The sequence below is a fragment of the Elgaria multicarinata genome, chromosome 9 (assembly GCF_023053635.1).
Source record: "Elgaria multicarinata webbii isolate HBS135686 ecotype San Diego chromosome 9, rElgMul1.1.pri, whole genome shotgun sequence".
Taxonomy (NCBI): domain Eukaryota; kingdom Metazoa; phylum Chordata; class Lepidosauria; order Squamata; family Anguidae; genus Elgaria; species Elgaria multicarinata.
In genome coordinates, this window is record NC_086179.1 from 70,227,582 (window position 1) to 70,255,029 (window position 27,448).

General features: G+C 39.0%; 1 protein-coding gene across 3 annotated transcripts in view; it reads right to left on the reverse strand.

The window, feature by feature from the left end:
* Window positions 1-954: 954 nt before the first annotated feature.
* POT1 (protection of telomeres 1) overlaps window positions 955-27,448 on the reverse strand; it is a 66,560-nt gene continuing 40,066 nt past the window's right edge. The window contains exons 10-19 of one of the 3 annotated variants that reach the window (XM_063134075.1): window positions 21,346-21,509; window positions 19,261-19,343; window positions 18,617-18,655; window positions 15,743-15,899; window positions 14,211-14,416; window positions 12,342-12,477; window positions 9,977-10,071; window positions 7,578-7,669; window positions 5,995-6,100; window positions 955-3,229 (exon numbers count right to left, since the gene is read on the reverse strand). In XM_063134075.1, the coding sequence (XP_062990145.1) occupies window positions 3,120-3,229; window positions 5,995-6,100; window positions 7,578-7,669; window positions 9,977-10,071; window positions 12,342-12,477; window positions 14,211-14,416; window positions 15,743-15,899; window positions 18,617-18,655; window positions 19,261-19,343; window positions 21,346-21,509 (1,188 nt within the window). In that variant the 3' untranslated portion in view covers window positions 955-3,119. Of the gene's footprint in view, window positions 3,230-5,994; window positions 6,101-7,577; window positions 7,670-9,976; window positions 10,072-12,341; window positions 12,478-14,210; window positions 14,417-15,742; window positions 15,900-18,616; window positions 18,659-19,260; window positions 19,344-21,345; window positions 21,510-27,448 lie in introns of those variants that run through there. The other 2 variants (XM_063134074.1, XM_063134076.1) reach the window with 2 other exon arrangements.

Sequence of the window (27,448 nt, forward strand, 5' to 3'; positions counted from 1 at the left end):
TAAGAAAGTAGTAGTAGCAGCAGAAGGATCTTTGGGTCATCAGGGCTTAACAAACCCATGTCAATACACAAATCTGTAGACCATTTTTAATCATGAATTTCAAGCTGTTTTCCCTCCACCTCCAAAAAGGGCAATTTTGATCTGGGCACAAGCTCTGACTAATATGGGCAGATGTCCAGAACAAAATAAAAACTTTGTACACAGTAATAAAAGGATTAATTAGCAAAGTAAATCTTGAAAATAGGTTCAAACTATTTCTAGCCACCTACCTGGAAGGAAAGGAAAGGAACCTCTCGTGCAAGCACTGAGTCATTACTGACTCTTGGAGGGACGTCAGCTTTTGCTGACGTTTTCTTGGCAGGCCTTATAGCGGGGTGGTTTGCCGTTTCCTTCCCTGGCTATTATTACCTTTCCCCCAGCTAACTGGGTACTTATTTTACTGAACTCGGGAGGATGGAAGGCTGAGTCGACCCGAGCTGGCTGCCTGAAACCAGCTTCCGCTGGGGTCGAACTCAGGCTGTGGGGAGAGTTTCAGCTGCAGAAACTGCTGCTTTACCGCTCTGCGCCACACGAGGCTATATAGCCACCTGCCTATATGCAGCAATATCAGCAACCAGTGGCAGGATCTACACTACTGCTTTATAATGGTTTATAATGGTATTGTCAAGTGTTAGGGCCCATAACACATTCCCTATACCATTTTCAAACTGCTTTCAAGGTGTTATATCCTGCTTGGTGTAGATCTGACATGTCAATGGCCTGGAAGAAAAACAATTTACGAAGACTTCTTTGTAGCAAGTTTTTAGTTCCCATGAGCAAATAGATTATGGGCCACTAGAAGAACATGGAAAGGTGGGGATTAATAATAATAATAATAATAATAATAATAATAATAATAATAATATAAAAAGTGTTTATTGAAAACAAGTATTTACAATATTAAATATCCTGACATATCCAAGTCTTACATTGCACAATTTGTCTAACATAAATCACCCTATACAAAGAACTGAGCTCACTCTGTACAATAAATACTGCTTTTAAAACTATTTTATTAGCACAGTTCCTCATGAATTCTGAGATAATTTAAGGGTGCATGTGTATAAATGTCCACAACATAATGTACACATTGGATTATGTTGTTGTGTTTAATCTTAAACTACTACTACAAAAAAAAACACCAAATACTTTGGGGGGGGGGAACAGAGAGAAGCTTTTCGGAGTAGATTCCACCAACATATTTCAGGCATTGCAACCTTACTCCAGTGATGCTGTTGTGCACACAACAGCTCTGACAAGTTCATGCAGCTCCATGAAAAAAGGGTCTGCTACATTTCCTCCCACCTTCAGTCATCTTGTATGTGAGCTATAACATGAATAATTAGGCCATGTGTCCTTGCATGGAACTTGGGGTTGTGGTCCTTGACTAATCCATACCATGGTTACAACATTAAATCCCATTTGAAATCAATGGGATTAAGTGTTTGCAACATTTAATCCTGTTGCAAACACTTGATCCCACTGATTAAACATTTTAATATTTCACTGATCTCACAATGTTTTCACAATGCTGATAAGCAGCTGCTTTTAAAACTATGGCTAGAGTCATATGGTCCACAAAATTTGAGAAAGCCGTTCTCTTCACGTTGCAGATTCTGATGAGATCCTATCCTCACAATAATTGACAAAGCACCCATAACCAGTAGGTTTACAATTAAAAGTTTCTGTAGATCAGAATAATGTCAATTACAGGAAAAAAAAAATCCAAGGACAATTGGAAGAGACTACAGCTAGAATAATTTATTCTTACTATCTCCCAGAAACCATATCCAGAAATTTTTTGCTAAGACCTTATATTCTGATATGCCTTATAATACATTCTTGCTGATGCAAGCATGGAATGAATTTTAATATGACAGGATCCTTGGCCATTGGTTGAAAACTCATGCGGCGTATGCTTTTTATTTTTATTTTTTTAAAATACCACTGGACTGCAGGTATACAGAAACAACGCTGAGTAATTAGTTTCACTCTAGGAGCCAATTAGTATAGTGACTTACTAGCCTGAAAGGCTCCATCTCTAAAACTAGCACACAAATCAGATTATACAAGAGAGAAAAGCAGATCAGGAAACCAAATCCAAGACCAAATTTAGCTTCCTAGATCATGTGCAATGTGATCTGCTAAGCAGACACACTTAAAAGTACTATAAGACGCAGCCCTTAACTGCAAGATATTTGGTAGTAATTCTTTTGTAATTTAATCATCCCCTCATTTTATATGTCCAGAAGCAGGTTCAAACACTATTGCTCTAGTGCATCTGTTTATAAGGCATGATCAGGAGTATTCTGATGAACAGGAGGTCACATATTTAGTTCTTCATCTATACTTTTATATTCTGTATGAACAAGACATTATCACCGTAGAAAAATATTTGTGTAGCCCAAGCCTATCCACACATAGGTCTATCGCACTGCAATGGAAAAAGCAGGGTTCCGTACAACTATACAAGGGGAAACCATATTCAGGTCACTAATACAGAGGCAAGACCAAATGATCTAACTCTTATCAGACTTTAAAAGGTTGCAGCTTAAAGAATGGGCCTCTTTCTGCAGCTCTTACGATTGGCTACGTTGTGCCCTTTAGGGACCCCACCCCTCCTGGATCAAAAGATTGCTGTATAGCAGAGCAGAGGTCCATCATTCTTTCAGGTTCTCAACCAAGCAGCTGAGTGGCCCTTGCTATGTTAGTAAGAAAAAGGGTTTTATGACAGCATCTTTAAAGCTTACTGTTTGATTCTGAAAGTCACACTGGGGTATACTCAGTTTACTCATAATGTTTGGTGGGATTGGGAGTTGTGAGTTTTGGGATAGTGAACCAGGAACTGCTTGTATGCTACCAAATCCTGATGAAATGCAAAGAACTTTAAATGATTATGCATCGATTTTCCACAGACCAACAGGACATATCAATCTCCTTTTAAGTCTCATTTTGATTCAGGACATAGTATCTATTTGCACATCTAATAGAAAACAACAATCTTTATAAAAGCATCTGCTCTGTTTATAGATGTAAATGAAGTTTAAAGAAGCACTGTGACCCTGGAATATTCTAAGTAGCTAGATATCTTCAGCAATCATAGTGTCAAAAATCTGGTAGCAAAGTTGTTCTTCTGATCCATCCCTGACATAGTATGATTTGATGAAGCATTCCAGCCATGGCAACTCACCTACAAATCGAAAGCAAAGGATCAATTTTATGTATTTCTTAGTTAACTATAAGCATATATGGCACAATCCTATGCATATTTAGTAGGGCTGTGCACTGCCTCGGATCGGGGTGGTTCGGACCCTTCCGAACCAGGTCCAATTGGCTTCGGGCCACCTCGCTGCTTCGGAGTCAGCCCCCGCCCTCTCCTTACCTGCTGCCTCTGTCACCGCTGCCATCTTTCTTCTGGCGGCTTCCAGTAGGCCACACAATTTTAAGTTAGCACACGGCCTACTGCCTTTCATTTCCGGTGGCACTGGAAGCCACCAGAAGAAAGATGGCGACAGAGGCAGCAGGTAAACCCCCCTTACCTGCGTCCGCCGCCACCGCTGGACACACAGGGATGATCCCAGGGCGATCCCAGGGGTATCGCCCCATCTAACCCTCACTGGAGAACAAATGAATCCTTACACAAGATGCAAGACGTATTAGCTCATGTTTGTAGAAGGAAAAGCTAGCATTAAATACATCCATCTTTAATACGTCAACGAAATCATCCATCCTACTTGAAGCACAAACCTGTCTTCAAAGTCTTTAAATAATCCAGCTTAGCTTTTGTCTGAAACACTGCCTATCTAAAAACGCCACTCATACAGGAACCACTGCCAAGTAGAATCAATGTTTCTATGTTTACCAGCATAGAAGATATAACTTTTCTCCCAATTTTGAAATCTCAGCATAAAATCCATAGGTCTTAGTGGTTGTTATTGATTCTATCAGACATTTATACGTCTGAAGGGCAAAGCCTATTTCTTTACATGATCTCAAACATTCCCCTTATTTCACACAGCTAATCTGGCTCAGTAAGAGGCAAACAGAAACCTTTCTCAGCAAAACCCACAAATATTTAATTCGGAAAAGATATACACAGACCATGACATTCTCATGTAGTTAAAGATTATTTTTAAACTATTTTGGCAGCAAACTGGACCAACTGTGATTGCACAGAAATAGTCCAGCTTTAGAGATCTTTCTGTAACATTATGGGATGGTTAGTATTTATAGGATTGCAAGTGTCTTAATTTTGTAAAGCGCCCAGAGAATGTTGGCTATTGGGCGGTACATAAATGCAACAAACAAACAAACAAATAAAAGTGGCTGCAAGTTATAGCATCTGTGACTTCATTTAAAGTCCTGGGTTCGTATCTAACATCTCTCCAAAGATACAATGGAGCTCTTAGTTGAACAACAAAGTACAGACGTGCCATGTAAATAAACAAGAGCTACAGCACTGGGCCTTTTCATAGGTGACCAAGGGAGATTCCGCAGACCCGCTTGCAATTTTCTTTTCAGAGACAGTAAAAAACTGATCTTTTTGAGAGGGGGTGGGCAGAGGGAAAGAAAAGGACCAAACTTCCTCTATGCTTCCTCCCTCCAAAATACTTTAATTAATTAATTAATTAAATTGGTTTGCATTTGTTTTATGGTTGTCTATGCACTTTGATTATGCTGAGTTCCATCTTCAGCACCTTTTGGGGTAGAAATGGAAAGTTGTGATTTAAATTAACAAGTAAACAAACAAGCTCAGCTGTATATTTCTCTTTTTAGAGCAATGTAAGATTCACAATAGGGATGTTAGAGGATTTTGCAACGGAAGCAAATGAATTCAGATTTCTATGAATTCGACCCACGCATTCTGCAGGGACCACCTTTGTGCGAGTTGCATGAATTCTGCAGGCTTGCATTTATTTATTTATTTACTTCCAGGAATCTTACACAAATTTAGTTGTAAAAAATATGTGGGGGAAAAAAAAAAACAGGCTGAAAATGTGCACTTCTCCATAGACTAAAGCATAAAAATGGGCATGTTGGGGGAGATTTGCGAATTTGTGCAAGTGCGAATTTGTACAAATTTGGGAAATTGGAAAAAATCCAATTCTACCAATGAGTGGACAACAGAATGAAAGGCACCTGACAATCCACAAAATGCAGGCAAAATGGATTTTACAAAATCCGTACATCCCTAACTCACTGTGTAAGTTATATAAATACTGTAGAGCTGGCTAGGGAGATCTATTCCATCTATGAAAGCAGCATATAAAACCTCTTTATTCCCCAAAAGGCTTTTGCTTGTATATATTCTTTACTTGAACTGTGCAGAATGTTTTTATACAGGCCGTCCATGCTGGGCTGCAGCCACTCACATTTTTATTTTCTAAGAATGCCTCAGGGGTGGAGACTTCATTTTGTAGCATGCCAGCCCCTCTCAGGTTTTTTTTTTTTTAAGAAATTAAAATTACAAGTATTTCTTGACTTGTAATTGCAATGCTCTGCTGTATTCTTCATGTAGCCTTTTCATGTATTTAGTCCTTTATACTGTTTTTACATTGGTTTTTATATTGCATTTTATGTATTTATTTTTATGTAAACCGCTTAGAGATCTTAGGACATTAAGTGGCCTATAAGTGATTTAAGTAAATAAAATTAAAAGTCTAAATGTAAAAATAAAAATCAGGAGGGGCCAGGCGGCCTCGCGAGTGCCAAGAGAAGTGTCTGTGGGCACACTGGTGTCCACAGGCATCCTGGTGGAGACCCCCCAGGTATAGGGCTTTGTGGAATGGTCAGAAAATATGTAAATTAATTCCCTTTCTTGCCCCTTACATTTAGGACAGGTTGCAATATTAAAAAAGATAATCAAAATTCCAAATATAAAAGTTACATGAATAATGTAATATAGGTAACATTTTCATCTCTTTATCCAACCTCTGCCCTAAATACATGTCTTACCGAAATTTTTGCCCGGAGGACAAAGTTTATTCATGATCCTCTCCATTTTCTCTTGAAACAAATTATTGATCAGGACTTCAGAAGCTGGAATTTGGAAGAATTTTTTCTGGAGGACACAGGAAACATAAAGTAGGTATAATTAAATCAGCCAACAGACATTTTTTAAAAAAGTTTTCATTCTAAGGCAAAGAATTTAAGGTAACAGAACCATGTACAAGTTTAATGTTTTCAGTAAAAAGAAAATAAAGGCAAATAAAAGGGGTCAGCATTGTTAATTCACAGAAGAAACCTTGTGTTAAATAAATATTTAAAATTTTAACTTTTTTAAAAAACATTCTGGCATAAAACCAAAAGGGAACTTTTTAAAAGCTATCTTCACTTTAATCAGATTTGTAAGTGATCCTAAAGTAAATTAAGGCTCTCAGAGGGTAAAAAAGCAAAACACACAAGTTTTTATCTTTATTAAAATTTAAATACAAAGATGCCACTTTTGTAGAGACAAGATCGTAACAAAATATTAATATCTTAGATGTACATGGAACAATTTGTACCACCAATATGCAACTGGCTCACAAAATTCTCTCTAGTGGAGCTTACTGTACTGCACTGTGTTTACTGTACTGTGAGCAGTAAAGTAGTCTTCAAATAATTACCTTGGAGTTAAAACAGAAATTACAGGTGCCTATTAGTGCATCTCAGTATGAGAAGTGGTAATCATCATCTGTTTTATGAATTCTGCGCAAATGATAACCTCTAATTTTAAATATTGACTGTTTATGAAATTATTTATTATGTCTTGTACAACACTTCCATTTTTAAAGGGCAGATTTAAATGGGGAGAAATTGGTGAGTTTTCATGCAAGCACCTCCTAGATGTTCCATATAAATCCGTTGAAAGCAATTCATCAAAACTAGGGATTTTGTGTCAGTGCATGGCAGGACCCTGTAGCAAGCCTGGATGGACCTCCCTGCCTCATGTTAGGCCTCTGTCCTCTGGCAAGGTGGGCCGTTCTCCCTTCCCTTGGTGATGGCTGGGCTGTGTGGCTTACAGGGTTTTGCCACTGCAGCAGTGATGAGAGCAGCAGGCAAAAATGCCAGTCTAACAGTTAATTGCTACTGCTAGCGTCCACCATTTTGTTTCTCCCAGAATGCCTCTGGCACTGCATCACTCCGGGTGATGCTACTTCAGAAGCATTGTGGAGGAAATGCCAGCCACCAGCCACAGCAGCCTGAGTTCCAGCGTTGGGCAAAGGTAAACCAGTGGCCTCTCAGTTACAAGAGGACCACTGGACCTGTAGCCAGCATTTGGGGCTGCCAGTGGCCCCTCCTGAAGGCTTAGGCCGTTGGCAACTGCATTGCCACCCCCTAATGCTAGGTGGGAAGCATCAGTGTACTATCCTTCCTGTAATTTCTATTAAAGAGTCAACGTTGGGATATGGCAGTTTTTCACCCAATTTAAATGAGGTTAACCAAACTAGTGCACAGTTCTGTCTCCTCCACTTTGCTTGAGAGAATAGCCTCATACAAGCACACACAGATATTCAAGTTAAATATTTTAATAGTACTAGAATCCTATCTCTTACACAGTCCATGAGATACACATCCAGTGTTCCTGTTCCGTCATCTAGTGTAAACTTCATCACAAAGACATGTTGGAGGGGTACTACTCCTAAAGCTGAACAGAAGGAAAATAGCCATTATATTTTAAGATTACTCAACAAATGGGAAAAATAAAAAACTTAAAATTACAACTTGAGATGCGGACATGATAAACACTCTGGTCCAGTGATGTTTGCTGTAGGGGAGGATTGACCTCCCCCCCTTCCCCCCGTTGAGAGGTATTCGTTCAGAGGTAATTGCTGCATTACCCCACAATTGAGTATACTGTATATATCTAGTTTAGTATGTCTCGTGAGTATGGAATGTTTGAACTGAGTGGGTGTGGTTTATGATGTAACAGGTGTTGGGGGAAGGAGTATATAAGGAGAGTGTTGGGAGTTTGTGAGGTATGTGAGTTTGAGTGTGTGTGAGGAGAGTTGTTGAGTAAGAAGAGTTTGGATTCTAGTGATTTAGGCTTGGTGTGAAGAGAGGGAGGTGGTTGGTGTGTGGAGAGTTTAGATCAGGCAGGACTGAAAGTATTATATTTTGATTTAAAGCTTTTAAACAACAATAAACTTATTTTTATTTTGTTAGCTACCAAATACCACATGTCAGCTTGGCATTATTTACCTGCCTTACAGTTATTAAACACCCACACCAGAGTATTCCCACAGTATATGTAGAGAGATCCTATATTAAACCTGTTTCCCTCATAGCTAGGGGAAAGGTTTTATTTAACCCTCCCTCAGGTTTTCAAGTGGTGGCGCTTGGCCTGAGAAGAGTTTATGCAATGGGTCTAATGAAAAGGCTGGTGACGTCGCAGTAATCTCTTGGGGGCTACATGCTAGTGGTGGGTGTGGCCAATCAACTCCTCTCTTTTGTCTACTTCCTTTTCTCTCTCTTGCTCTGCCCATCCCTGCTCAGCGGGCTGCTGGGGAAGGCACAGACTGCACTTGCTAGAGGTCTGAACTGATCAATTGTGGATGGCTTTGAAATTAGGGCAAGGCACCAAGGACATTAGGCTGAGGGCCACAGGTCGCCTACTTCTGTTGTAGGGGATACCAACTACAGTGCTCTCTCTCAACTGAGGTGAAAGGGGCGTCCTGCAGGTGCACAAGCCCACATGCATCCCCACAGGATGTCTAGGTTGCACCATAGGTAGAGTCCTGTAAAGTTAAAAGAATAACTTGCACCCATTAAATTTCTGTTTAAGCGCTGAGTAGAACTAAACCATTCCTTTCTAACACCTTTAGCAAACAACAGTCTGTGGAAGACGCTGAGAAACATTTATACAAGGGATGGCAATCCTATGTTGGGGGCTGCTATTGGGCGGTACTGAAGTTTCATTAAATAATTTAATCCAACACAATGATTCCAAATTAAGCGTAGGATTTAAGAGATATTTCTCAATAAGCTATTTATTATGCAGTCGAAATCTTGCCTTCCATACTGTGCCCGGTTCTACTCCTAATGAAGTCAGTGGGGAAACAGCTACTGGTTCTTTGGTAAAAGAATGGTTCCCTGCAGAGAACCCTGGTAGCATACACCCTATTGAGAAAACAATTTCATCTGCATAGCTTAAATTCTTAACGCAGAGCCCAAAGAAGCTCTGCATACTGCCAGACACTTGCTCTTACTTGCTCAGGCGCAAATTAATTTGGCCAGCTTCAAAAATTTCAGCAGAATTTCCTAGGTTTGGGGGCGTGGGGTGAAAACGCTCCTGGAAGACTGCACTAATATTCAGCAGGCAGGTGAATTTCAGGAACATTCTTCCCTTCACATACAAGGTATTTTATTTTTTCTCTCTCCCTCTCTCACACATGCACAACTGTGAAGCTTTGCCACAGCACCAAGCAATTGCTCAGCTGCTCCAGCGGTGTATCTGGACAGAAGGCCCTGAGAGTGATGCTACGTGATGTACTGTCATTCTCAGGGGCATTCTTGTACAGGAATGCTGCTGGAGAAGCAGCAGAAGCAGCCCTTAAGTGGTAGCAAGGTTTCTTTGCTGAGAGAGAAAGAAAGAATCCCTCAGCCAGCTCCTACGTTAGGACAAAAAATTCTGAAATGTGCCCATCTGCTGAAAGCCACCCCCTGCGCTACTCAGTGGTAGATCATCTGGCTTTGCATGCAGAAGGCAGCAGGTTCAATCTCCGGTATCTCTAGGTAGGGTCAGGAAAGAATCCTGCCTGAAACCCTCGAGAGCTGCTGCCGGTCAGTGTTGACAATAGTACGCTAGATGGACTCAATGTTTGACTCAGTATAAGAGAGGTTGCTATGTTTCTATGTGACTTCTCAGTTTTGTTTTGTTTTTAGGTTGTTGGGTTTTGTTTTGTTTTGAAAAACACACACAATACCACAGCATTGCAGAAGAGCATCATCGAACCTTGTGATATTGCAGTGGGCTCCCATGACGGATCTTCCCGTGCAGCAAGGGAGCTCAGACTCGACACTGCCTTTGGATACGAACAGTGCTTACACCTAGCATTCAGAACAAAACATGGGTGTGAACTCTTATATATTCAGCTTCTTTAAAGACAGATGCTTTATATAGCATAGAAAGTCATGAACCTTTCTTTAATGCCTTTCATTGTCAACAAAAGTAAATCAATTGGCCAGTCTAACTGAAGAAGAACAACAGACAATGGTTTATCAATACGTTACTAAGTATGTGTTGGCTACACTCTACTTTTTGTTGTCTAAATATGCTCCACAATAGAAGTAATAAATACTGCTGGAGTAGCCACCCCACCCCTTAAGTGGTAGCAAGGTTTCTTCATTGAGAGAGAGAGAATGAGAATAAAGGTATGCAATTTTACCTACGCCCAAATGCACTGTAAGTAATTTCAACAGCTTATTTTTTATTTTAGTAGTTATGCATCAACATAACGGGAAACAATATTTTTGTTGTGCTTGTAGGTCTTAATAAGAAAATTATGTTTCCTGTTTAAAAAAGATTTAAATGCTTGTATATCATGCTTAAAACATAAAACAGGTATACACTGAGTTTTGTGACTGCATAAAGTCAACCAAGTATTCTCATAGTGTAGAGGAAGCAACTAGTGTTGTCCAATATAACTGGTCATAAACCAAGTCAAATTAAGATTGTGATTTCAAACACGTTTTCATTAGTTCCACTGACTTACACAATATGCAGTTATACATGGGATTTTGCACCTAACTACATACTAGATTAAATTATCACTTGCTTCTATACCAGGAGACAGCAAAAGACAGTTCTTGAACATGAGCTATGCAACATACGTAATTAGAGGGAAAGATCAAAAAAGAAAAAGGCAGAATGAAAACATTGTTGAATCGGAGTTGGAGGGAGTCTAGTCCAACCAAAGCTGGAGCATCCCCAACAGACGGTTGTTCAGCCTTGGCTTGAAGACCTGCAACAAGGAAGAGTCCCTCCCACATAGTAAATGGATCCATTGTAAACCTGGTCTCTTTGCTAATATGTTTCTCCTAATGTTCAACCAAAAGCCACTCTCCTATAGCCGAAGATAGTCCTGGCCTCTGCAGCACCAGAGAACAAGTCATTGTCCTCTTCTACATGTCAGTCTTCAGCTTTTGGGGGAGTGCTATGCCTTCTCCAGGGTAAACTTTGTTTCCGCTTTTCCCCATAGTACTTGTCTTCCAAATTCCTAATCTGTTTCATTTTCCTTCTCTGAAACAGTTCCAATTTGTCTACATCCCAGAACTGTACACAGTACTCCAATGAAGTCTGACTGGTGGAGAACAAAGTGGAACTAGGGTTCGATTATTGCAGTCTAAAATCACATTGGCCTTTTCGCAGTCACATTGACATGGATCAGGTCCAGTGGCACTTTGCACATACAGCCCTAACCCTAACCCCAATGCATGCTAGGGTTTTCCCCATTTAACTGGAGCGAGGCAGCTCTGCATTTCTGCACTTTGCATGCTTAAAATTGCCCTAGTTCATTAAACAGGTATCCTGATCCTACATATAAGCAACATCAGCACAGCCCTGGACTAGGAGAAAGTATTTCATATACTGCAAACTCCTTTTAGGGTAAACATAGGGTTATATCTAATGGCGATGTTTCCTATGGTATAGATTTGCAGAACATGCATTGGGCTTAGTGGGGAAGAGAGCACAGGGAAGTCCTGTTGCATGAGCAGAAGTCCCGTTGTGCATGACAATTGGATCCAGTCCACTAAAGAGCAAGTGTTGTGTAGCAGTTAGAGGGTTAGACTTAGATTTAGACTAGGGAGACTGGTTGGCATGGAACTCAATGAGCGGCACTGGACCTATTGCTTTCTCTCAAAACATGCTTCCCACCCAGGATAAAATGGAACTGACTACTATGTATGCCACACTGAACTTCTTGGAAGAAGCACAGAATATAAATGTTCTCATAATAATGCATAATATATGTTTTTTGTTGCATTATTTGATCTTTTCTTTAGATGATTACTTCAATGACAAATTCATTATTTGATCTTTTCTTTAGATGATGACTTCATTGACTCAGTGGAACAGACAATATAAAGAACAACAACAACAAAAGCCAAAAATTGAAGATATACACTAACATATGGCTTGCGTTCGATCCATAATCAGACCACAGTCTTATCTTTCTGTCAAATGTGAATTTAATATTGGCTAGAGGGACAGATAATATAATTTTCCAAAGTTCTAACTATTGATCAAAGGCTTCACCATCAGAATCCAAGCAACCAAAAGAAGCCAAATTTGACTGTAAAAAATAAGGAAAATGTACCCATAGTATTGCAGATTTCCTTGCCAAAAAAATGGAGCAGAAAGATCCAGTAATGTAAGTTCGTCTTCTGCAGACCTCACAGGTATAATTCCTTTAAATTTTTTTGATAGCTTCAATATTTCCTTTAGAGTCCCTCCTATTGGAAAAAAAAGTAAATACGTTCAAGTTATTTTAAAACTATTATTTATTGGACTATTGAATTTATCACTGACCACTTAGAAAATAATTCTAGGTATACAAAAACTTCAGAAGTAGTTCATTGCTAAAATGACATATGGGCACAGCAGCCCAACTCCAATACTAGCACTTTTATTTCTATTTTTTTCTCAGGACAAGAACTCTGACAAATAATAATAAATGCATAATGCATTTTGCCTGTGCGAGAGTCTCACAGTGGTGCAGTTTTCTTAGTGGCCACGGGATCAAAAAGTTCCCCAATCCCATCTTCTGAGACCTGCTCTCCAGGAATCATCAGAACAACTACAAAATTGTGCTTCCAATACCCATCCCCTTCTGACACCCTAAAGGGATTCTGTAGCTGATGAGACTGAAAGCCACTTTGAGGTCCATCAGAACCAATAGGGACACACTTCCCCTGCCTATCTTCCAGCATAAATCAACATATCACTATCAGATCTATTTCAACCATAACATACTTGTATTTTCCATAAATATAAGCAACTTCAGAAACAATTTTTGTGCTTAAAATAAAGAAAAGACGCTCTAATAGAAATAGATGGGCACAGTCCAACAAGAAGTTCTCTTGCACAAGTGCACAACATGAATGGGAGCTTATTAACACGTTCTGCTTGGGTAATTGCCATTCATTTCAGTGGAATGTATGTGGCTCTATAAAGAAAAAAACCCCATGGCTAGTCTACGGCTTTTTCACACTAATAGTTTCATCTATGTGAAAATACTGACATCCAGAGGATGGCTAAAAGTACATCTGCGAAGAAGAGACATTCCAGCCTGTATCTTACTCAGCTAGAAGAAAAGCAGACTTTTTAGAGGACAGAATATGAAACCCAAATAACAATAGAAACAAAGTTAGATTATATAAATAGATTTGTAGAAAATAAAGCTTCTGATTCGCTATTATGCATTTTATTCACATATATCAAGTCTCTCCTCGGATCCTCCCTGCCCTCCCATCCTTAGCTGTTCCTCGTCTCATGTTTAAAACAAATTTATTTCAAAGTTTCAAATCAAGGAGACCTATGTCTGAGTGCTATTTAAATTTCTCCCTACCCTTCTTTTAGGGTTGTATATTTTACCCATCTTTACAACACTAAGCATTTTGCAGGAGGATGGAAAATGTATGTAGGATACTGCCATAAATGCCTATTAATTTGGGGACACAATTCAAGCTAAACAATTCTGTTAAAAAGTTAGACCTCATGGGTACAATTCAAAGTGCTGCAGCTTTGTGCACAAGAATCTCCATGTATACAGAAGCTTGCCAGTGCATAAGATGCATTTCCCCATAAACAGAAGAAGAAAAAGGGGCCCTTATATACACATGGATTTGAAAATAAAACATGAATGTATTGTAAACAACTTCATTTCATTTCTTACATTTCTACAACACCCAATAGCAGAAGCTCTTGGGTCAGTTTACAAAACTAAAAACCATTAAAATACATTATATATATATATATATATATATATATATATATATATATATACACAAATGTATACACATGTATCTAAACAATTTTGAACCAATCAATATGAAAATCCATGACTTGATTAAAACTTCTCTTGTGAAGTTTTGTTGGCTTACTTAGGAATCACATGAGGGTAAGATCTGGATGAATTAAGTATACTGTGCTCTCAGTTATACTAGGTATGGTTTAATTGGCTAACCTTCAATCAGAATTAAACTGACTTCCGGTTCTTGAAGTAGTTCGTCATGTTTCACAAAATGAACAGCTATGCGTCGCTGTTCCTGGTTTTCAGTGCCCCACACAACGGATTCGCAGAAGGATGTACTTAGTAAATCTGAATCTGAACGTGTAGCCGAAGCCTCTCGCATAATTGAATCTAGCTCAGCCCCATCTGGAACTTCTTGCCTGAAAAGAATTACAACTTGCAGTGAACACTAGCAGACTGCTCAAAACAATATGGCGGACTGAGGCGAGCTGCTCTAATCAATGAAACACAAACATACGGTGACGAAGATAGACAGACATTTCCACATGCATGTTTGACACATGGAAAGCAGGATTCGGCGATTTAAGGGCTTGATGTGACCCAATTATGGAGCATATGGGGCATAATAATAGAAAAGGACTAGAAAGGCTACATTTTCTTAAAGTGCACAAGGTGATCATTGCAGCTTCATTTGTAGTTGGTTAAAAGAGATAGAAAAGAATAAAATGTAGATTATCAATCCTCTTTGTTATCACTGAAGGTTATATAATACAGGGAGCGTAATTAATAAGCGCATATTAAGGATGGATGAATCAGTCTATTTCCATCAGGCCTGGTCTCACGTGATATGCTTGGGCAGCTGCTGAGGCCCATGGCCTAAGTAGGGCTGACCCACAGTCTCTTCCATCTCCACCTGGAATTGCCACCATTGGTGGTTTTGGAGCCCCCAGCAGCATTGCCGTAGCCCCTCACTGCCCCTGGATGTCCTCACTGCTGGCATTCATGGACGAGAGCAGATACTTGGCTCTGCTACACACAAGGCAGCCACCATCTTGTATTTATCAAAATACAATGTCCGCTGGGTACATAACTACATTTTGTTCTGTAGAAGGTGAAAAACCATTCAGGTCATATTGGAATTTGCCAATATTGAATTCCCCAGGCATCCCCAGCCCAAACGTCTGTATATTTTTTATCCTGGTTGTGCTTTTTATACTGTATTTTGTATTTGTGTTTTCAAACTGTTGGTTGTTTTATTATGGTTTTAATTTTTGTGAACCGCCCAGAGAGCTTCGGCTATTGGGCGGTATAAAAATGTAATAAATAAATAAATAAATAAATAAATAAATATCTTTCCGTGAGAATGGGAGAAAGGAGCTTCACCTTTTAGTCTGCCTAACTTTGTCGATGTAGCCACCACAGAATGAATTAAAAAAATCGCAGGGTAGAAGCAGATTGTAACATAATTACTTCTGCAAAGCCACAAGCAAGTAGGGGTTAGTAATCAAGTATATTTTAAAGATGGTGTATTTTCAAGGTGGTGATATGCTGTTCTTTATCTACAAAGGCACTTCAGCACATGCTGTATTTAGGCTGCAAACTATGATGGCAAATGGATATTATAAGGCACTTGACAACTTAAATTGCAAATGCTCCAAAACTCTAGTTGACCTTAACTATATCTGTAAGTAACATCTTAAAAACAGGACAAGCAGTTTATAATGAAGATAAATCAGGGCGCTTACATCAAATTGCACTGAGGACAATGAAGTTTAACAGACTGATGGAGCTTCTTAGGTTCAAATCTTGTCAGCTTAGCTCTGATGCGATATGGCTGAGGAATCCTGCTGTTCATAATAGTACCCAGTGCTGTCTCATCAAAATGCTGGTGATCTGTTAGCACTGCAAAACATTAAAATATCAACAAACGTTTGGATCAGCATGAACAAACATCAGGTGAGCAGGCAGCTCATCACAAGTTTTATGCATTTAAGCAAAGCTTGGCTAACTTGTCCAATTTTTCTATGGTTCTTAAGTGATATCGTGACTAATGTTTTTGAAGTGTACGTGTAAGGATTTTGTAAAAGCTGTTCCATCTGGGTTTGGCAGTTTGTCAGGAGTTTTCATTCCAACATCCACTCATTGACAGAATCAGATTTTTTCCAACTTCCCACATTACTTGAATATCTGCCCCCACCCCCCAAATTTGCAAATCCCCTCATGTGCCTTTTCATACTTTAGCCTATGGAGGAAATGGGCATTTTTCAGCTAGTGTTTTTTATTTTATGTATTATTCTATGACTAAATTTGCATAAATCTCCAGAAAGTTAAAAACAAATGAACACCCACAACAGTCCACAAGTCTGCGGAATCTGTGCAACTTGAAAAACGCCAGTCCATTGTGGAATCCATGGGCTGGATTCATAGAAATCCGAACATATAATGTATTTATATCCTGCCTTTTGCCCAATGCTGGGCCTCAAGGCAGCATTACAAAATTTAAAACATATACATTAAAAACCTAGAGAGATATACAAAAGTTAAAAGTATATTAAACATATTCCAATATTAAAACATTTAAACAGACAATTTTAAAAGTTCTAGGCACAGACGGAGGTCCAGATCATTCACCAAAGGCCTGCCGGAACGAAATAGTCTTTGGGACTTTTAAAAAAAATATTGGGACTCAGGAGATCCAGGTTCTAGTTTGCACCCGGCCATGAAGTCCCCTGGGGGATTTTGGGCCAGGCACTGACTCAGAGGGCTCATCTACACCAAGCAGGATATTCCACTATGAAAGTGGTATATAAAAGGCAGGAGCCACACTATTGCTTTATAGTGGTACTGAAGCGTACTGACAACGCCTCCTCCCATATGTACCTGCCCGGACCTTAAGATCATCTACAGGGGCCCTTCTCCGTGAGCCCCTGCCAAAGGAAGTGAGGCAGGTGGCTACTAGGAGGAGGGCTTTCTCCGCTGTGGCACCCCGGTTGTGGAATTAGCTCCCCAGAGAGGTCTGCCTGGCGCCTACACTGTACTCCTTTCGTCGCCAGCTGAAGACCTTTTTATTCTCTCAGTATTTTAACACTTAATTTTAACTTAAATTTAAATTTTACTGTTCTAACTCTGTATTTTAATCTTATATCAATTTTGCTGCGTGGTTTTATCCTGGTTGTGCTTTTTATACTGTATTGCTTTTAACCTGTTGGTTGTTTTATTATGGTTTTAATTTTTGTGAACCGCCCAAGAGCTTCGGCTATTGGGCAGTATAAAAATGTAATAAATAAAATAAAATAAATAAATAACTGTTGGGGTCCATGACACATCTACACCAAGCAAGACATAACACTATGAAAGCATTATGAAAGCAGTATATGGTATTTATCATGGGCCCCAACAGTTGTCAGTGCAATTCAATACTGCTATAAAGCAGTAGTGTGGCTCCTGCCTTTTATATACAGCTTTCATACTGCTTTCGTAGTTGAATATCTTGCTTGGTGTAGATGAGGCCAGAGCCTAGCCTACTTCACAGGGTTGCTGTGAGGATAAAATGGAGAAGAGGAGGATCATGCAAGCCGCCTTGGGTTCCTTGCAAGAGAAAAAAGGTGTGAAAGAAATGTAATAGACAAATAAATAATATATTTAAGATCTAGACACCTAGCATCTTGCTTTTTGTCAGTAAGATAAGACTACAGTAGGAGTACTACTTAATATCACTTGCCCTTTTTTAGTTGGTGGCCTGACATACAGAAAATCGCATGACTTGAACTGGGGATGGGCCAGTCCATGTCACTCATACATCTCTTTCATTTATGCATGAATTCAATGGTGGAATCTGTTTTTCTTCCTTCCAAGCCTTAACTTAAGGGTGCACTGCTATGTGCCCTGAAATCTTTCATTTTCCTTTAATCGGCACAAAATAATCATTTAAATGTTAACATATTTTCTCTCAAAATACAGACTTTAAAATCTATCTTAATATGTTTGAGCTCAGAACTGTGTTGGAACATTTGGGAAGTGCAAAAGCCCAGAGGATACTTAGGCTCTGATCCACACGTTAGTCTGGGAAGTGCAAATCAAGTCAGTCTATATCTGATTTTGCAAAGACTGCATTTCTAAAGCATCCCTATCTTTTATACAAAGGTGCCATTAAGAAACATGTAGTTGGCAGGGAAAAGAAGCACCACTGAACAGATAATGAATGAGAGACTAGCTCTGGTGCTGCTGAAAATGGTTAAAATCTTTAATAATTCTTATTCATATGCAAAATTCATAATGAGCATTTTGCATATGAATAAGAATTAAAGATTTCAACCATTTTCAGCAGCACCAGAGCTAGTCTTTCATTCATTATCAGCCCTTAAGAAACAGCAATTCTGCTCCCACAATATGTCTCCCCCCATCCTGCATTTCTTCCAATGACTGGAGAGCAGGGTGAAAATACTTTAAGTAAATTTAAAAAATGCCACAGCTCATACCATTCTACAGGGTCACCAACTTTAAGACTGGCTTTTTGGGAGGGGGATAGAGGGCTGCAGTGAAGACGAGTGGGTAAAAAGCCCGACTGTGCGAACAGAGTTTCTTTGGATCTGAGATACACAGAATTGGGAGATTCCTACCTGTAACCGATAACTGTTGGCATCTTTCCAAACAGGACCCTACTTCAAAAAAAGAAAAGAACATGGAAATTGATTTTGCTTTACTAATCACATTTTCATATAGACAGTAAAAATACAAATACAAATCAACGTCAGCATGGATTTCAAAATAAGGCAGAAATATATTGTTTTACGATGACAAGAAATTGTACGTTTGCGAAGTAACACCCATGAGCATTGACTGCTTATTGCATTTCTGCTGATCTCTTTCTAAATTGGTTTGCCATACTTCCTATGTGGAATTACCCTATTCCGGTTGATAGAAAATGTAATGAGATTTCAAATAACCTGATATTAAGTTTGAAAATTTACCTATTTGGCTTGAAATTTCACCTGAACTGCATACATTCTTAGGTTACTTTCTTATTTAAGATGACAGGCAACATAGCATATAAATTCAGAAAGCAAAACTTGCTTGCCTAATTCAGCTACTCTTAACAACATATTATCTGCTGGGAAGCCAAATAAGAATAGCCAACAACGGCTTACAGTTTATATCTTGACAATTCGAGGATCTCTTTAGCCTGCATCAAGAGGAGAATTGGCAGGTATGTTATTCCCACAGAGTGAAAAGGACAGAGATTTTTTTTAAAAAAAATTCTTACATGGAATGTAAGTGTGCTCAAGTTCTGGAGAAGATGTTCTTTCTGAGCACTCACTATCTGTCATGTCTACAGAATCCAGGAAACTGAAAATGAATGGGAGGAAAAAAACAAAACCCTTGAAGTAAATAAAGAAATATATGGCTTTGCAGGCTATTAGAAAGGCAGCCATGGCTTGTGCATGTCAGACCACTTTGTGCATCCTGGTGATGTGACAATGTTCAATAATGGCAGTCTTTGGTCATGCTGCAAGGCCTATCTATCTCGCCCCTGAACTCACATGCCAATACCGCCCATAATGTTAGGATTTCCAGATCTACGTTTTAAAAATACAAGGTATTTTTGAACTGTGATGCCTCATGTACAAGAGTATGAAAGAGCTAAGGTGTGATAAAACAAGGAAGTTTAGTTTGGGAAAAAGCTATGTCTTAACATAAGTGATATCTGACAACTATTATTGCATCTGAATGACTACAATTGGGCTGCATTCGGACAACAAGGTAGTCAACGGTGAGGTAATAATCAACTCAACTGTCATTTATCTAGGGGGTACTTCCCATACAAGATAATAATAATCAACTATGGTATGGATTAGGATCACCACTGAGTTGACTATTAATCCATGCTGAGTTGACTCACTCATTCCCCGTCCTCTCTCCCAGTCCTCCCGCTAGTATCCCATCAGCCATTGCTGCCAAAAATCTACCCTGCTGGCTGGACTAGAGCGGCAGCCACCACTTTGACCACTCTTGCCTTGCGACTGAGGAAATAACCAATAGTGGCTGAGGAAATAACAGTACCTTCCACACAACACAATATCCAATGGTGGTTCAAACAGCCAACTCTGCACAGCATTGGTTATTTTGGCCAAATAACCAACTGTTGGGTAAAAAGCTCCCTCCACACATGATAACCCACGGTGGGTTAAGTAACCAACCGTCGACTTTTTAAACTACCATTGGTTACCATGTTGTCTGAACCCAGTCTTGATGTTAATAGCTCTCTCCAAGTCAATGTTGATCTATACTCTACTACAACAGTACAAGGAATGTAATGCTTCAGATCGACTTTACTTCTTTGTAAGCATGCTAGAGTTGTATCCAGTGGAAGGCAGCTCATGTAACTGGTCTTTCTTTTGTCCGTGTACTCCCTCAAAACTCTCTCAAAGCGACACTACCTCTGAATGCTGTTATAGTTCAGTGGGGAAGCACAGTCCTGAATGTTTCTTAATTCCTATTAAATGTTTTAATCTTTGTAAACTGTCCAGAGAGCTTCAGCTATGGGGCGGTATTTAAATGCAATCAACGATAAACAACAATAATATTCGATGCACGACCACCCATCACGGTGGCACTTAGATATATCAGTTCATTAGAAGAAAACTTAGCATGTATACAGCAATTTAAGGAATTCAAAATGGTGTAAACACGTTGCTTTATCATCTTTACAACACAGATTTCGAACCTTGGGCTGATGGACCAAATCCAGCCCTCCAGGGTTGCCCATAAAGCCCCTTCCCCCACCCGCCTCTTCCCTGGCCACCTATTGTTTAGTTTCACAGCTTCTGTGCAGATTTCCACCCATGCTAAATGGTTTCAAAGGCTTAGCTGTTGGAAGCAAGAGCTTTAACCTAAAATATGCTATTTTGGGGTTGTGACCCCATCTCTTTTTCTTTTAGCTCTGCCTACCACTGGAGTGTGGCCCCTGAGAATTATGCTGAATCTGGCCCTTGGGGCTGAAAGAGGTTCAGCACCACTGCTTTACAACCACCCTGTAAGAGCAGTTTTATCCTCATACTGCAGGCGCGGTGGGTGGGTGTTAAAGTTGAAGGAGAGGATTGCATAAGGCATGGTAAGGAAGATCCAAACCAGAATTCGTAGGCTAGCCACTACACAGCTCACTATCATTAAAGTTGGAGGAATGTTAATTTGGGAATTTGGGGATGGGGTTAAAGTTACAAGGCAAAGATTCTTCAGTGGACTGGGGCAAACTCCAAAAACCGGTGTCAAAAATGCTGGATGCAGTACCACGAACACCACATTTCATTTTCTTTTTTCGCAAATGACAGCAGTCTTAAATTTGACTCACGCCTTTAGTTCCTTGACATCTGTGTGGCTTTCTGGCAGGACTGTGATTCCGCGGCCATATCCGGTGCCACTATGAAGATGAAACTGCATATACGAAATATCAGATCTGCCTTCGGGACTTTGGGGTTTTGCGTGCAAATTGTACATTCTAATAAAGCTTCCAACCTTAAAATATATAAAACATTATTTCAGGATGCAAAACTAAACAGGTTCATTGTTTTCATCTAAGAGAGAGAGAGAGAGAGAGAGAGAGAGAGGAGAGTAGGATGGTGCAGTGCATCCAGGCCATATTGTGGCCCATACACAAGATTTATGTTTCAAGCAACGAGCAGTTTCTTAATTTTCCATTCAATTCATGGATAAAACCTCCTTCTGTCATCAAACCAGTTCTGGTAGTTCCCAAGTCTCAATGATAACTTCTAGACTGCCCTACTAGTTTATTGCAATTCTCTCTGGTTTAGAGCAGAATGAACATTACAAAGCAGGTTACATCCTACATACTTAGAATGATAGTCATATTCTATAAAGATGAAGATGTTTCTAAAGCTTTTAAAACTTGATTTTGTTCTGACTTTTATGCTGTTACTTTACTCTACCCTGTGCCTGTTTAGTGCATTCTCTTCCCCTTCTTATTGTTTTATTATGATTTTATTAGAATGTAAGCCTATGTGGCAGAGTTTTGCTATTTTATTGTTTTACTCTGTACAGCACCATGTACATTGATGGTGCTAAATAAATAAATTAATAAATAAATAATAATAATAATAGTATACTAACAACATTCATCATTTCACTTTATTGTATTTATTGTATCCATTAGGAAATGGATAAAGTACCAATGATAGCTAATGCTCAAATACACCTTGGAATATGTTGAATAAAATTAATGGTTGGAGCATCAATATCATTGTTTACAATTATAGATGAAAGTTAGGAATGCATTATGGATAAATTATTTTTGTGTACATGTGTATCTAACAGGTTTTTTTTTAATACAGGAGAAGCTCGTTACCTATTTAGAGTCCCAAATTAATTTGTTAGGAATTTAGGTGTTACACATAGTGTATGATTTCATTCTATGAATATGGAATGAATATCCACTTTATATATGATACCTGAATTGATATTTATGCATGACTCACTATGTGTGTGTATGTGTGATATATGAAAGTTATAATAAAATAAATATGTAGGTTTGGCTTTAAGTCTCTGTGTATAATCTATTTGTATCAATATCATTATACATCATCTACTTTCCTATTAAGGACAGTAAAGAGTTACCAGAATAAACCTAATCACTTGGGATCACATGAAAATAGTGTACTATTTGCAACTTCCTTATAATTTCATTTTAAATAAAAACACTCCTTGAGAAGTATTTTCTTATCCTTTCTTCTTGTCACTGAAGGCAATAACAAAACTGCTTCATGGTGTCCTGTATCTTTTGGAAACTTCTGGTAGCAAATCATTGTTCTAAACAAGTTCTGACATTGTATTATACTTCTGATGTGAAGGTGAAGGCAGCCTTACTTTCTATCAGCAACTGGCCAAGAAATTGTTTTGGATCTCTCTCTGAATCCTATTGCTGCTTCCTTTAATCTCCATTAGATGGTGTTAACGTATCACAGACTCTTCATTGTAGTGAGAGTATAAACCCCTACCTCAAAAAGATATACCCTTATAAAAATTAGACCTGTCTTTTCAATAACTCATCTATTATTTCAAGATACTACTTGTTGGAAATCTATGCAGTTAAACAAAAGAAACGCTCTTTTAAAAAATCATCTTTATAAAACTGGGCATGCCTTGAAAGGCATGTTTACAGTAATGTTACTGAAGGAATAATCCTATCCATGTTTAAACAAACAAACAAACGGTCATACAATTCCCATAATTCCCCAGCTGGCTCAGGAATATTTGGAGTTGTACCACATTTCCCTGTCTAAACAAGCATACAATTGTGCCCTAAGGCAGGTACTACATGCAGAGTTTGACAGCAGTATGACACAAATGGCGAGGTCTGCTTCCACTAGAGACATGTATGATGTATGCCCTAGATCTAAAAAGGCGCACAATTGTATCACCAGATCTCAGGATGGGTTAAAACCTAGCAATAAAACAATCAAGCAATAAAACAAGTCATCATCATAGGACTACAAAACAATAACACACAGTGTACTACATTCATAATCATTCTAAAAGCAACACTAACCCAAGAAAACTAATCAAATTAAGCTACAGTCAATGGACACAAAGGCTGGGCTAAATATGATGCCGAAATAAGGCCAACAGCATCAGCTGGGCCTCCAAGGTCAGAGAATTTCATTACCAGGGCTCCGGGAAGCACACGTAGTGCCTCCATGCGATTCTATCTGGCTAAAAGCCCACTGGCTCTCTTGAACACTCTTTGAAGCAACTATTTGAGGGAGGCTGGATGAACCAAACCAAGAAACGGAAGGACCAAAATGTAGGAATTCATACCACCTTGTTCACACTTCAGTGGGACAGAATTAATTTAAATAAGCACAACATTGCAGAAAGTAAATGTATTGCGATGTATTCTAATCACCAAAATAAATTTAGGAAAATAGTCATGATTCTTCATAGTGAGATCTTCTATAATTACTATTGCAATCTTATCTTCACCTAATGCAAACAAACCCCCCAAAGTCAGCAGTGATTCTAGTAATTAAAAAAATGTGCATTATCAACATTTTTCCTGTGGAGGGCAGCATTGTACACTGTTACCTTGGTGAACAGCAAACTAATCATGATTCTGCATGGAAAAATAATCAAGAAATGTCAATGTTCAAAAATCCATAAAAATGGGGTTGGATCCAAAGAACAAAAAAGTCCACTAGCACTATTCTATAAACGTTTGTGCAAGCACTAGAGAGAAGTTTGCCCAGAATGCTATTACTGGTAAACCAGTGGGACCTGCAACAAAATGGCAGTGTGGACTGCTTCTGTTCATTGTTGCAGCCAGATATTATGCCCTCACCTAAGCGATTCCATTCCATTTCTCTTTTGTATCCAAGTCTTCCATCCTCCCCACCCCCCACCAGCGCCCAGCCACCTGTATTCCATGATTATTAGGCATGCTCATGGGACTCTTTTTTTGGGGTGGTGGTGGTGGTGTATTTCTACAAAGCTTCAAACTCCCTCAAGTCTGTTGATAAATCCCTCTTGTGTGTGGCAACTCATGGCTGAATAGAATGTTTCTGTAATAGTTCTCACATTTGTGCAAGTGGAAGAAGAGGTTTAGGCCCTTTCTACACCTAAGGATTATCCCAGGGAAATGGAGGGATCATCCCTGCCTGCTCCCGGGATCCCCTGTGTGTCATTTGGATGCACAGGGATGATCCCGGGGGAAAAGGCAGGTGTAGAAATGGTCTTAGATTTGGTTTCATGTTTTTAATGTAACACACTAATCCATGGTGTGAAACAAGGGAGTAGATGACACCTTTCTGATGTGGAAGATACTACACCTGAAACAAAAAGTGCTTCTCACCTCACTTCCATGTCTAATGTCCTCTTAACACTATCGCAGAGAGGACTGTGACTGAGTGATAAGAGGACATGGTTTGCACGAAGAAGGTCCCAAGTTCACTTGCCCGCATCTTCAATAGGGCTAGAAAAAAAAATCCTGCCTGAAACCAATAGTCTGACTCAGTATAAGGCAACTTCCTAAGTTCTTAATATTAAGATAGGTTGACCTTGGAGGACGGCTCAAACATAGTCAAGCCTCCCTGACTTTGGTAAATCTTTGGCAAAAATCTGTGTAGCAGCCTTCAGGCAATGGGTATTTTACATCTTCCCATGTTATGGGTCAAGAGAATTTTGGACTGGGCAGCAATGCAGAAGCAGGTCTGTGTCGTACAAGTATCATGTGGAAAGAAGTTATTAAGGTTGAAATTCAAAAGTAGATGTCTTTGGAAATGCATGGGATTGAAGTTATTCATGAATAACTGAAGTCCCATTCTTTTCAATTGGTCTATTCTAAGTTGGATGTACGTTAGATTTTACCCTTTGTGTACGTCTTCACGTCTGCCTATACCAGGGAATCATAAATACCAATACATGTAGATAGCCAGTAAATATATGATGAAGTGTGGCCTAGAAGTATTATAAAATAAAATAATTATTACGGTGAGCACGATTATGACTACACAGCTTGGGAATGCAACACATGGTTTGGAAAACATACAATATGCTCTGAAGTGTAAATATAATCAACACCACATAATAGGCTGCAAAGCCTATTTTTATCAGTAGCAAATAAAAAGCAGAGCCATAATTTACCATTCAAGTAGTATGTAATTCAGTGAAATTAAAGTTTTGTATTACATTCAAGGGAAAATAGTGTTTTAGACAAACTGCTGTTGGCAGAAGTACTGCAATATAATTTCACACTGTGCTCTTATTTTTTAAAATGAAACATAATGTACTACCACCCCTCCTAGTTTTTCCATACTTTTTATTGTATGTCTTCATGCTCACAACCATGTGTTTAATTATATATCATTTTAAAAATAAAATTAAACATTTCATTTTCACACAGACTTTGTTATTGGCTGTGTGATATAAAGATAGGGTAAAAGGGATTTGTACATGAAATCTCCACCTCCAAACTCCAGCTGTTACTGTAAGAGGGAACATGTTGCTATTGAAAAGAGTCACCTGCCATTTGATTAGGAATTTACATGGCAATACAATCCTGAAGAAATTTCAAATGCAGAAGAGAGGTTTCTGTGGGAAATGTAGCACTTTACTGCATTCAAATAATCATGGCTAAATTCAACCCTGTAATTTTGGCCATCATCCACAGGAGCAGATTTTAATGGGTTTATTTCAGTTTGGGAATTCACGACGACATATGCTGACTTCCCTCTGGAAGGAGGTGGATTGCAAAAGTATGTCAGAACCTGGCCACAAGGCAATCCCATCATGTGAGAACCGTGTCCCATCTCCTCAGAGAAAAATAGGAGCATTCCCCCCCACACACACACCCCCAAATTACCCCAACAGACAGAGGAAACTGGAGGGGATGAAAACTTCCAACTCCTAGGGAGAAATTAAATGTCTGTGTACAGAGATACAGTGGATAGTGGATTACAGCAGATTTTCATCCTTTCAAATTTTCTCTGCCTGCAGGTTGGCGATCCTTCAGAATTCTTAGCAGAGAAAGGTTATGTGGCAAGAGTAATGTATACCCAAGCTCAAAATAATATTTCATAATATTAGAAGCCAGGGTCATCATAGAATAGTAGAGTTGGAAGGGGCTTATAAGGCCATTGAGTCCAACTTCATCCTATGAAGCTGATCGGTAGGAGATTCAGGACAGATAAAAGGAAATACTTCTTCATGTAGCATATAAACTGTGGAATTTGTTTCCATGAATTGTAGTAATGGCCAGCTATTTGGTTTTAAAGAGGGATTGGACAAATTATTGGAGAATAAGGCTATCAATGGCTCCTAGTCCTGATGGTTATCTGCTACCTTCAGAATCAGAGGGATTATGCCTAGGAACATCACTTGCTAGGGAACATGGATGGAAGGTGCTGTTGAACTCATGTCCTGCTTGTGGGTTTCCTGTGTGCAGCTGGTTGGCCACTGTGTGAACAGAATGATAGACTAGATGGACCCTTGATCTCATCTAGTACGGCTCTTCTTATGTTCTTAAAATAATCTTTGGACAGGGAAACACATCTTACATAATAAGAAGGCAAGCCTTTACATGGGATAATGTACAGTAGTTAGCAACAGACAGAAACAAGGGATTCTAGTCAATAGACCACAGTTTGGAACAATTTTTACATTGTTTAAATTTAGCTGTAGTGGTCAGTGTTGACAATGTAACAAAGTGCCAATGTGATTTTAGGTTTCAAGAATTAGTGAGGTTCTTTGTAAACAGCATAACGTTGTATTAACATTAATGTATGAGGCTTCAGGATAAAACCAGCTAAACTCACAATGAATACAATTTCATCCACTTGATACACCATTAATTTAATCCATTAGGCAGAGACAATGGCTGGTTTTCTGTTCATTGCTTATTAATAAGATCTATGAATCTCTACTTACTACCAACTCCCAATGCATTT